At 40.3% G+C, this 12525-nt stretch overlaps 2 protein-coding genes across 4 annotated transcripts in view; both read right to left on the bottom strand.

The window, feature by feature from the left end:
* Positions 1-1032: 1032 nt before the first annotated feature.
* On the bottom strand, positions 1033-4046 carry LOC102209563 (transmembrane protein 233-like). Its single transcript, XM_005733541.1, has 3 exons — positions 3809-4046; positions 2750-2884; positions 1033-2669 (listed from the first exon to the last, which is right to left on the bottom strand). The coding sequence occupies exons 1-3, from the start codon at positions 3965-3967 to the stop codon at positions 2658-2660; spliced, it is 306 nt and encodes a 101-aa protein (XP_005733598.1). The 5' UTR covers positions 3968-4046; the 3' UTR covers positions 1033-2657.
* Positions 4047-7391: 3345 nt separating this feature from the next.
* Positions 7392-12525, bottom strand: part of msi1b (musashi RNA binding protein 1b) — a 17228-nt gene continuing 12094 nt past the window's right edge. Inside the window, exons 10-16 of one of the 3 annotated variants that reach the window (XM_013910969.1) lie at positions 12426-12513; positions 11206-11286; positions 10290-10346; positions 9898-9957; positions 9341-9495; positions 7706-7751; positions 7392-7605 (exon numbers count right to left, since the gene is read on the bottom strand). In XM_013910969.1, the coding sequence (XP_013766423.1) occupies positions 7710-7751; positions 9341-9495; positions 9898-9957; positions 10290-10346; positions 11206-11286; positions 12426-12513 (483 nt within the window). In that variant the 3' untranslated portion in view covers positions 7392-7605; positions 7706-7709. The remainder of the gene's footprint in view (positions 7606-7705; positions 7752-9340; positions 9496-9897; positions 9958-10289; positions 10347-11205; positions 11287-12425; positions 12514-12525) is intronic. The other 2 variants (XM_005733542.2, XM_005733543.2) reach the window with 2 other exon arrangements.

Below are 12525 nucleotides of genomic sequence, written 5' to 3' on the forward strand. Positions count from 1 at the left end.
GTATTTGAGCTTCTGATGAGGTCACGCAGGAGGCGTTCCCATAGTGAGACACGAAACGAATGCTATGAAAGAGAACCAAAACCATAAAAAAAAACCCTCTATTAGCAAACACTTGGTGACAGTGGGGAGAAAAAAACGCTTTAATCAGGAAGAAACCTCCAGCAGGGAGGGGCAGAGATCTGCCATGGCGGTTGAGGCGAACGGGACGGAAACAGGACAAAAAACACACTGTGGGAGAGATTAATAATCAATATTGATTAATTGCGGAGACACAGAGCTTGAAAAGAGGTGAGTGAAGATTAAATACTCAGTACATCATGGGATGTACCAGCAGCCTTGGGCAATTGCAACGTAACTGAGAGGGTTCAGAGTCACCTGATCCAGCCCTAACTCTAAACTTTATCAAAAAGGAAAGTTTTAAGCCAATCTTAAAAGTAGAGAGGGTGTTTGTCTCCTGAATCCAAAGTGGGAGCTGATTCCACAGACCAGGAGGCTGGAAACTGAAGGCTCTGCCTCCCAGTCTACTTTTAAATACCCATAGGAGCCACAGGTAAGCCCACAGTCTTGGGGCAAATTGTTCTTTTGGAGCGATACAGTAAAGATGGGTTCTAATGATTCAATACCTTATATGTGGCGAAAAGGATTTAAAATTTAATTCTGGATTTAGTTATACAGGAAAAAAATTGTAAATAGAGTCAAATTTTGTTAATTTGCATGTTTATAACTGCTAACATCCTGCCAGGAAGTGGAGATTAAAATTATTTATATGGTTAAATATCGAATTTTTAAATGATGGATCTAAGTGCTCATGTTAATTAATGTGCATTATCCCTGCTAAACAAAAGAATTATCGCCTGTTCTTTACTGACGTACTGCCAGCTTTTCTGTGTTACGATCACAGATCCATAGGTTTCTGCAGCTCAGCACTCACATCTGATTCCTCTGAGACATTCTCACACCTCTCCAGTTTCATGTAATCCATATATCCGGGTGTTACTGTATGCACTCAAAATAAAAACAACAACACAGGGTCATCAGTTTTTAATAAAATTCATCTCTTTTTTTCTGTCTGGATTAGCAGAGAGAGAACTACTGTACATGTAAATACAATTGACAGCATGCATTTCAACGTGTATCAGTTTGTTCCCTGAAGCAATATGATGTCCTGTTTTTAATGCAATTCCAAAAAATGAATATTTGATAGATGTTTTGAAAAGAATCCAAATGTAGCATAATACATTTTAACATCCTGACATTTTATTTGAAATAAAATTCAGTGGGTCACAATGTTACAGTTTTAAGATTCAAAAAGAAAATCTTAAACAAAAGCATTAACATTAGCATTTCCACAGTGGTCATTTTTATTTTAGACTGTGTTGGAGAAAAAAAAATCAGCAGCTTATTGTATTTCCAGGGATATTCTCTATAAAATTTCAGTGCTTCATGTGCAAACAGATTACTTTCCAGTGTTGCAGCATTGGAAACTTGGTCCAAAGCACAAAAATCAAAATCATTCAAAAGATTTTAGCTATGGTTCATTTTCACCAGCCAAGGTTTACAATCAGAGATGTAGTTCCTTCTTTTCTCTCTTGGGGATTTATATGGATTTGGAAAAGGGACTTCAAAGGGAAAACCAAGTCGAGATGACCTTCTTCCAGTGCTGTACAGAGTTTACGATCAGCCGAGAAGCATGGCACTCATGTTTTATGATGGAAAATGCCAAAATCAGAGGTTAACACGGATCACAATGAAAACCTCTTCATTAAGATACTTCTGGGTTCACGGCAATGTGCCAGCAGTTTCACTACTATAAGCTGGTGATTAGACTTTTCTTTTCTTTTTAATTAGCACAGTGATTAAACTGTAAAAATTGCATGCTGTATTTTTAGCCCTGTAATAGCGTTAATGTAACCTCTCAGATTACAACTACTCATACACGTAGTCAACAGCTTGCAGCAGGTGTCAAAGAAGGTGAAATGAGGCCAAAAGGCAAAGTGGACTGAGTATTGTGAAATCAACCTACTATAGTGTGGCAATATTGTCGCCAGATCATAATCATACTATTGATTGTAAGGAGATCACATGAGTTGAGTCCCTGTTTGAAATATACATTTTGGTATAGGTTTAAGCTTTGCCATCAGCACTTCTAAACTCGTTTTTATTCTGCATGACAGGAAATATGAATATTGTGTCGTTTCCATTTTGTGTAATTGGCCATTTTTTGTGAACAAAACGTTTAATGTTGTATTTGTCACCTCACATCATGTACAGTAAGATTGCAAACACAAGTTAAGAATTATCAGTGGCTTCTTCAAACAAGATGTTTTCTGTTTATGTTATCAAGCAGATGTCATCTGATAGCGGTTCATAATTTAGCCCTTTAGTTAAAAAAAACCCTGCTCACTGGTAGTACAGCAAAGGCTCCTCTTTTACCTTACATTCACATAGCCTGTGAAAATGCAATTGCAATATCATTTACATAATAGCTTCAGCCAGGATGTACGGTACATTAAAATTAGGTCCACCAGATCTTTTAAAAACCTCCAAAGCTGCTGATGACAGAAGCCAAACAGAGCTCCTTTCCACCACATGGTGCTCATCTCGCCGTAACAGTTCCACCTTTTCGCCTCTTCCATCTCCTCTTTCCCCTCAAGAGGTCACACCCCATGCTGTAATGGAAAAAAAACAGATTGCTGAAATGTCTTGCTCTTTCTTTTTTATACACCTCTTATATCTGGTGCATTCATACCGTGGTAAAGTGTATAATGATGTACGCAGTGATGATGACAGCACCGATGACAAACGAGGCAATCCCCAAGTGGAGAGCTTTCCGACCCAGCCGTCTGGAGCCATCATAGTCCTCGTGGGTATAGCTCTTCTGGGCCTTTGGGACAATTACGGACATTACCGTACATGCTCACACTGTGTGTGTAATGTTTTGTGGGCAAATGTGCTGTGAGGAAAAGACTAGTTCCACTTTCCCAATAATAATAATCCTCATAGTGACACACAGCACGTGGCTTTCATGGGAATCTGCACCGAACATTTAGGAAATGATTATTTGTGCGTTACATCTGCACCTGCCTCTCATGTTGTCTCTAATTCATATTTGTATTGTAGCCAATGTCCTAAGCAGTGGTAACCACAAGTTGCTAAGCCTGCATGCCTCATCTTATTACTCACGGCTACAGCAATGCAGCAGCTGCTGTTGGCACTCACGCCGTCTCATCTGACAACTCAAAGACTTGACATCAGTCTAAATGCATCTTTGCTATCTAGTCTTCAACTTTGTTCAACTTTGTGCCACCCTGGCTGGTAATGGATGTTCTTTCCTGAGCTTTATCCACATGCTGGTCTGATAGCATCGTTGTATGGAGCATTACTGTAAGCAGTCCAGGGTGTGGTTGGATGCTTGGAAAGAAACAGGAGGTATATTTGATCTTAGCAAACATCAGCAGAAGCGTTAATGTTAGGCCACTCAGAAACGTTAAGTGGGTTGGAATAACTTTACACAGTAAAGATGCAAATTTCTCACTTGACTTATGTTTGCTCCATATTTAATAACTATTGCAATCACCCCACGTGGTCTGTAGTTTTTCCCAGCAGTGGTACTTTTACCTATAAAATATGCATTTATGCAGGATAACATATGCTTTGATTTTTTTTACATTTATTTGTTTATTTGTTTTTGTTTTTTTAATGCCAGCATACCTCTTAAAAACATTATGCATTCTAACCCACAGCTATTCATTAAACTAAAAAAAGACAGGATTCAGAAACCTCACATTTCCAGCTTCGAGCAACTTACCAGGACAGAGAAAACCAGCGCCACAATATTGATGGGCCACGCAGGACAGAAACAGGTGAACATGGTGAGCCAGAGGTAGCTCCTCATAGGGGGAGTCTCCCGAGCCTCCTCGTTCTTCACAAAGTCAGAGCTCCCATCCAGCGAGGGCTTGGTGTTCATGACTGGCTTCAACACCCGCCGAGACAGTAGAAAGCAGAGAGGCGAAACAACAGCACTGAGACACTGGGAGACACTGGGAGGCTGGAGGTGGAAGCAGGGGAGGGGAGGCAGTGGAGCAGCGATGATGGAAGATAGAAATCAGCCAGCAGAGATTATGAGAGAGATGCAGAGGAACAGAGGCAAGAAGCCTGAGCAGATACATTTATAATGTTTTACTTCAGACTTGTAATCATGCATTTTTTTTGTAATCAATTATTTATTATCGCCTATATAAAAGGAGGAAGTGAAAAAAGGAAGAGAAGGTACCATCAGCTTAGTCTCAAAGGTGACAGAGCAAAATATGACACAAAAAGGTCCACCCTACCCTTTTTCCTCCAACCTCATGTACCCCCATACTCAGAACCCAGATGGTATACGTTAATGCGGTCAGAGAGAGAGTATATGAAAAAAGGAACACATAATGGATACATAAATAAAACATTAATTTTTAATAAACACATTAAAACTCTGCATGCCTCTGTGCTCCATCCCCTACTGCTCATGTATCGTGTACAGGCATGAAATAAAAAAGCTCAACAAGGAAAACAGACTTAAAACAATACATATATATTTCAACTAATTTATCTAGTAGCCTATTACATTCATAGGAATGTGTTACCTGTAATTTATTATTATTGATGGCAATGAAATGCACATTTAAAGCAATAATAAAAATAGCACTGTGCTAAAGCCTTGAGCCAACCCTCATTTCTTTACATTTTGTTTCCAGACCTTCTTAAGATGATCTTTTTCCCAGGATTTCTCAAGGTTTATTTGGACATTGGCTACTTTTTCAGTCTAGTCCTTGTACCTGACCATTGTCGAAGGAATGCTTTTGTAACCCACTTACCACTGACCCAGCAATCGTCCAAACACAGAAAAGGCACCTTTCTCAAGGGATGAACCAGTGTTCTTTCTACACGAACAGCTTCTTTGTTACTAGACGCCAGGTTAAAAAAATACATAATTTCTTTAGTCAAGTCTACGAAAAATGCCAAATACAACACAGTTTGAGTTATAAAATAGTATTTTCACCAACAAGGTGATTCCCAAAAAGCTTGGGTATATCTCAGCATGGTATGCAGTGTGTCCTTAAAAAATTCAGCGGAAAGTGGTTAAGTGGAGGATAAAATTCTTGTCACTGATGGATTCTCCTTCTCAGAGCCCGGACCTCAACATTATTGAAGCAGCGTGGGATTGTCTTGACAGAGAACAGAACAAACAGCAGAAGAGCTTTGAATGTCCTCCAAGAAGCCTGGACAACTATTCCTGAAGACTACTTCAAGAAATTAGAAGACATCTGCCTCAGATAGTTTAGACTGTGTTGAAGAATAAAGGTAGTCATACCAAATATTCATTTTCAAGCTTGTTGGGATCCTACAAACTCCTTTTATGTTTGCACATTTCAATACATCACTGCATCTAATTCTTACATTCCTAATAACATATAAAGAAATGTGTTGCTCAAGACTTTTGCACAATGCTGTTTTTATGGATTTTGTGCAAATTTAAAGCAACGTGGAGTAAAGCTGGTTCTCCTTTAGAGCATATCATAGTAAAGAAACTAGAATTACACATAACATTGGGGTTTTTTTGTTTTTTTTAAAAATTGAGTAATTTTATAAAAGGCTTATTTTTACTTATCGTTTTGTACTGAAGTTTATTACAAATGATAATTCTGGACAAATGTTAAGACGCACTAATTTTACTCAGCAAAGGCCATCTGCTGTCATGTATTTGTGCCAAATCAAGCCAATAAATGGAGCTATAAATACAAGATTTTTTCCTTAGAAATAGTAGTTTTAAATGAAAAAAAGCAAGTCTGTGTAGGAAATCAAGAAAAACTCAAACAGGACACAAAAAAGTGGAATGTTTTAAAATAATTTATTAGGAATAAAAGTTAAAAAGTTTTGCTTTCCTCCAAAGGAATAAACACGAGAAAAATGAAAATCAGAAAATGTTACAGTGTTGACAAGATTGTTATAATGCAGTGAAATCAGCATCAGAGTTTGAAATACCATGGTAGTTCGCAGCAGACAGAGCGAGTGTACCAAAATGTTTAAAAACCTGGTATTTTGTAGATGGGGAGTGCTTTTTTATTTTATCGTGTCCGGCCAGTGCAAAATCCTAGTAGCTCTGAAAATAAGTGTTTTGGTCTAAAAACAAAACAAAAGAAATAAGTCACATTGCTACAGTCTGTGACCTCCAGTGGATATGCAGCGATGGATGGCTGTGGGGTGTGTATGACAGGTAAACAAGAGTTAATAAGACCCCACCTTTCTAAAAGGTTCAACCACCCACACTTTTATATCAATGTTAATGTAATAATAATAATAATTAAAAAAAAGGGTCAGATTAAAATTTCACATTTGCAGCAGAGGTACCCCCCCCCCAAAAAAAAAAACAACAACAAAAAGACAAAACAAAACAAAACCTGGCACATTGGAAACCAATGTGAATAAGACCAAATGACACACAAATATCAACTCATCTTGCAGAGGAAATCAGTCAGAACGCAAACTGTGCACGACTGCTCCATCGTAACAGTCCTTCATTTGCCCTCACAATCATCACGTATTTAAAAATCACAGTTAAAACAACAAGTAAGAAGTCGTGTTTTTCCTCTCCCAACAGGAGTGCTTCCACGCCCCTCGTCTCCGAACAGTAGCAAGTGTTGCTCAGTACGCAGCCCCTCGCCCGCTCAAGTAAAACTCTGACGCTGCTCCTCAATGTCGTAAGACTCACGTGACGCATCATTTATAAACGCCTGGAGAGAAATACAGTAACAGACAGACAAACTGAAATGTTCTCGACCTTCATGTGAAACTATCAGTCAAGATTGATAAAAGAGATCGTACCATTTCGCCAAAACGCTCCCGCCTCCCTGACGCAAATTTTGCAGAACCCTCTCACCCGCTAACCAGCCGTATTTACAAAATTTTACAAAATTGTACACCTCATGAAGGCCTATTACGTAACAGAGACTAATGACCTTTGTCATCTGACCATTATTAGTAACGAGTCATTGTTAAAAAAAAAAAAAAAAACTACCAAGATATACACTTTGTGACACATTTGAGAAAAAGTATTAATCCCCAATGTTAAAATTCAGTATGAACTAGTGACAAATATACAGCTTTCCAGTACATTTTACATCTCCTGACCTTCAAACAGCCATCACCTGGAGATTAAACTCCTCCCATCTCAGAGAGATCAGATTAAAGAGGTCAAAGAAACCAATGAATCACAGCCAAAACAGATCATGAAATAACACAGCCATCACAAAAACATATCAGAGGAAAAACACAAAGAAATACAGCATCTGAATGTGTTGCTATTACATGTAGTGATAAACGTTTTTGCTCCTTTTGAGAAGGTTTTTTTTTTTTTTTTCCTTTAAAGCCCCCCCCCCCCAAAAAAAATAAAATTGTGGTGGAGTTTAGTGTGGTGTCAGTAGAGTCAACTGGATGTAGCTGACACCAGGGCAGGTTGGCTACAGGTTAGGCCACCCCAGCCGGAGACGTGGACTGGACAGAGACAGGCCAGATCAGCTCCAAAGCAGCTTCAACTCCTTCCAGCTCTCAGTCTACAGCTCTGCACTGACACACAAACCGGCGGGATTACTCACAGGTTAGGCAGCACGAAGCACTCGTATGTGTTACACTTAAAGGATGACAGCTAGCAGGAGGACTGACTCACACTCTCAGTGATAGCCGTTAGTGAAGGCCGTGGCAATCAAAGGGCCCTGTGGGAGCAAGCATGCAAGGTCAGTATGATTTCATATAGCCTAAGAGCTACGCTGACTACTTTTGCCATCTTGGGCTAAAGGTGGTAATAACTGGAGTTGGAAATGTACACACACCAAAATAAGCTGTTAAATGAGGGCCAGATTAATTTTTTTAAAACACCAAATTGTAGAGTTGCTGAATCTGCTTCTAATGTTTATTCTTGTGATGTTCACTCAACAAGTTCATTTAATCACTCAACATTTTAAGAAAAGCACTTATTTGCATTCTTGCAGTGGCAAATAAGATCAGTTAATACCACTCCTGCATCTGTCCATTCAACAGGAAGCAATTCCCACAGTTAGCTTAGCACAAAGACTAAAACCAGAAACCACCATCGCTAACCAGCATGTCTAAACTATTTTTGATTGCTTCAATGAAAACGGTTTAAAAAACACTTTTGTATAAAAAAAAAAAAAAACATTTTTAATGTGAATTGCTGTTTAGAAGTACTGTTTCCAGTCTCAAGCTAAGCTAGCATGGTGATATATACAGCCTTATAGACTGTATACAAAAGATGGAAGCAGCATCCATGATGTCACTCATTAGTACCACTTTTAAGCCTCAAGATGAACCTTTTAGCCATGACAGACTTAGCTTTGGGTAAAAGGTTGTCAATCGCAAATCATTAGTTAATGAGTGGAGCCTGCTTTACACTCGTTTCTGACCCTGATCATAATTCACTAAATTAACTTACAGCAAAAGCAAAATATACACTAAAGTGACACAGGAGTCATGCTCTGCTTGCTTTTACTGGGAATGTGGATTTAAGGCACTTGCACATTGACTTCAGTAGAGCGGGGCCAATATTGGACTTTTAAGACCGATATCAAGATGTTATTTTTGTTGTAGATTTCTTGCTGTGTGGCAACAGTGCTAACCGCTAACCACTGCGTCACTTATATCAGGATGTAGAGACCATTTTCTCCCTCTTGGATACACAAAACCCAAACAGAATAACCTAGCATTTGTTATGCGCCCTGCCCGACTCTTCTTGGATCAGCTGGTTGTCGTATTTGTGGGGTCCCAAATGCGTATTACATAAAGGAAATTTGCATTTCTCTCTGGTGGCCAGACTATGCAACCACACAACTCATTTATCAGCCATTAATGCAGATACAGATAAATTAGCAAATAGCTAATATTGGCCAACAATACTGGCCCGCAGATAAATCAGTCAGATGAACCGGTTTTTAGACACGGATGCTATGCCCATCTTCTATATACAGTTTCTGTATTTAATGGACAGACAAGAGTGTGATATTGACCTTTTACATAATATCTCAGCCTAAATTATTATGATAATTAAAATATTAGAAGACAAACTGTAGGATAATGCAGTGATGTACCAGTGTTAAAGTAAGCGTTGCAGATGCTACCTGCCTTCACCGGGAAATTAGCTTAAATGTGATTTTTTATTTATTTTTTTTTAAATGAGGACCAACAGACTTGATGTAACAGACAGAAGTTACAGCTTTAGTGATACTAAGGGTCAGACACGACTCAAATCAAAAACTGGAACACATAATTACTGGCAACAGTAACTTACCCCCAGACTATGGCTGAATCCAGTGCTTGGTGCAGGGCTTGCAGCGCTGAGGTAACTGCTGACGGCCGATTCCTGACTGGCTGTTCCATAAAGGTCTGCCATCGGACCTGGGCTGCTTGTACCTAAAAATCCAGCAGAACGAGACGGGGTGGAGCCTGAAAGTAAAAAATAATGACGTCACAATAACGAGACATGAACCTGTCTAAACTATCATTTTAGTGCCAAGGTTAAGCGAGCAGAGGTTAGATTAATGAAGAGGACTTAACACAGATTAAAATGTAAATCTTCTAACCTGCAGGGAGAGAAAGTAATTTCTCTGTCTCACACTGGATGAGAAAAATCTCATTTTTAGACACACTAGCAGCACGGTTCATTGATTAGCATTAACAATCAGGTGATTCACCACTTATGCCCACACTGACACTTGCAGTTTAGACTAAAACTTGATAATAATTTGATTGCTGATATTTTTTTAAATTGATGATAAGTGCAGCTGAGGATGGTGAGAATAGTCTTTTGACCAGATGATGGATGTTGTGTTTAATGTCATTTGGTACCTCTGACTACTGCCGCTGCTGCCGCAGCTGCCATTGGTCCATATGCCGTGAGCGGAATGGCTAAAAAGGCAGAGAAGAAAAGATTAAGTTAAAACATATGATAGAGCAAATGTTAGATGTAAAAGGAAGCTAACAACTTTCAATAAAGAACTGCAGATTCTAGGATCATTTAACTTAAAACAGGGTCCATTGAGGTCACCAGAGGAGCCCTTTAAACCAAACACCTACTCCTTCCCCCATTACTGTCAGCAATCAGCCTACAGCTAGAAACCAAGGAGGACCGACAAACACAAACATGCAAACCAAAGAGTGATCATGTGTTGGTGCTATTGTGGGTGTGTAGCAGACTGACAACGTGCTGCTTGTAAAGTCCAGAGGAGGGACTGACTGACCTGTGAGCTCAGGGGGGTGGGGTGAAGTCAGAAGGGGAGTCCTCTCTAAGTGGAACTCTAAAACAGAAACATCAGAGTGCTGTTGAGACACACACCACCACTGCCAGCAAGGACAACACACACATATACACGCACACATGAAGCCAAGGGGAGGGGCAAATCACAGGTGAGAGGAAGTACACGCACAGGGCAGGTGCATGTTCTTAAAGGACGGAAAGATGTTTTACAGTCTAAGAAGTGGAGTTAAATGACACACAGTCATCCTGCTGAGACAGCAAAACAATAGAGCAAGAGTTACAGTTTGGTCGTCCAGGCTGATCATTTCAAATCATTCAGAAGAAAGAGTCACATTTTCTTTTACTGGAATCGTTTCCACATCACTAAAGTTCAATGTCATGCTAGCATGCATGCACACACACACTCAAGCAAAGCAGATGCAATTCCACTCCCTGATATTTACAAGCAGCCATTTCCACTCACTGTGTTTTATATGCTTCCATGGAAACATGTTTGTATTTGTGACAGTGTGTCTACTGGCTGTTCAACGTGACACTACTCCAGCTACTGACTTCATTCAGTTGACTCACTGACACAACACTCCACCTCATTATTCAATACATCCTGTGGAACGTGCGATTTCACACAAACTGGGACCTTTGTGTGAAATTCCCTCCAGCAGAAGGCTGCTGGGAGCAAACTGTGCAAATCAGTTCGGATTATTTACCTGATGTGTCCATTCTTTGTTTTATTAAACATGACCCTGAGCCACAGTCTTAGAAAGAGTCGTTTTAGTGGGCACCAGGCACTTCCAAAGGATGCACATCGACTAAAGATGGCTGTATCTTTATTCCCAGAAATAGGATTTTAAAAAGAATAGTCCTTAGGGTACAAGGAGCATAAAGTATATTGCGATTACCAGGAAACTGGTAGGTGTATCCAGGAGTGATGCCAGCATAGCTCCGACTGGTGTAGGTGGCAGTCTGAAAGCCTGGATAACCTGTGGGGAGAAAACTGGCGTTAATATGCGAACTGAGGCGTACATGGGATGTATCCCGAGTGAGGACAATTACACATGTGGTGAAATACTGAACACGAAATAGATAAACAGGAATGCATGCGTGTGTGCTGTTTTGCTGCCCCCTAACAGTGAAGCTTTGTACAATCCGTGACATGCAGGTGTGTGATATCCTACACCTGTGATCTGGATTTCCTCGCAAGGACGGGACTGGGCGGATTTCTGTCATTGTCTTCACTTACACTCTCAGCGGTGCTCATTACTCAGGGAATTTCTTTGTAATGCAAGCTGACACCTGAAGAACCTTCCTCAGGAGAACATTCAGGGGAATAACAATAATGTTACCCAGCATCAGCGCAACAGGATAACAAAAGTAATGTAAACATTTTTTTAAATCCTCACCTCAGAGAAAGAATTTGCCACCAAATCCTTTCTATGCACTGGATAATTAAAGAACTGAAACTGAAGAAAGTAGTTCTCAGATTGAACAGCAGGTGGTAGCACCAGCGTGGTTGTCAGTACAAGGGTAAAGGGTGTATTGTAGAGGATAATGTTCACAGTAATGGAGGTTTGAGACCTTCTTTTTTTTCAAAGGGCCATTTCACTCATTTTACAACCCAAGGATCGACTGGAAAAACCACTGGAAAATATTGTCTTTAGCTGCGTGAGGATCCACCCCAGCTGGTGAAGTTACAGGGATGCTGGCTTTAGTTCCAGTCCACAAAAACGAGACTACAGGTGCTACAAATCAGAGGAAACAGTTTCTAAAAGAAGGGATTAAAAGGTGCTATTTGGTTGCATAAATATAAGTGTATTTCAGCCACGTTACTGCGCTCCCTTACTGTACCCGCTGTGACTTTCTAAACTGTACACAAGTGTGGTATTCAAGCTTTAATATGTAAAGTTAACACATGTATTAAAGCGCCACAGAGGTCACAGCTTTTATGAGCTGCGCGGGGGAGAGTTATAAGCTGAAGCGAGCAGCCGGCTGCAGTGGTCAGCCTTCTCCCAGCGAGGCGCCGCGTGACCTTTGAGGAAGCTGGGCCTTTAATGCTGGAGCAGTTACCGTTGGGTTCATGTGCGCCGCCACATCCTTCCTGTCCTGATCGATGCCAACTTACCCAGCATACCGATGCCCAGCATGAAGGCGTCCATCCCATACGGCATCACCCGAGAGCGCCCCCTGGCCGAGCCGGTGGGGGACATCACCTCCTTGGGCTG

This window comes from Pundamilia nyererei, unplaced genomic scaffold (assembly GCF_000239375.1).
Source record: "Pundamilia nyererei isolate P.nyererei 1_Seehausen unplaced genomic scaffold, PunNye1.0 scaffold00053, whole genome shotgun sequence".
Classification (NCBI taxonomy): domain Eukaryota; kingdom Metazoa; phylum Chordata; class Actinopteri; order Cichliformes; family Cichlidae; genus Pundamilia; species Pundamilia nyererei.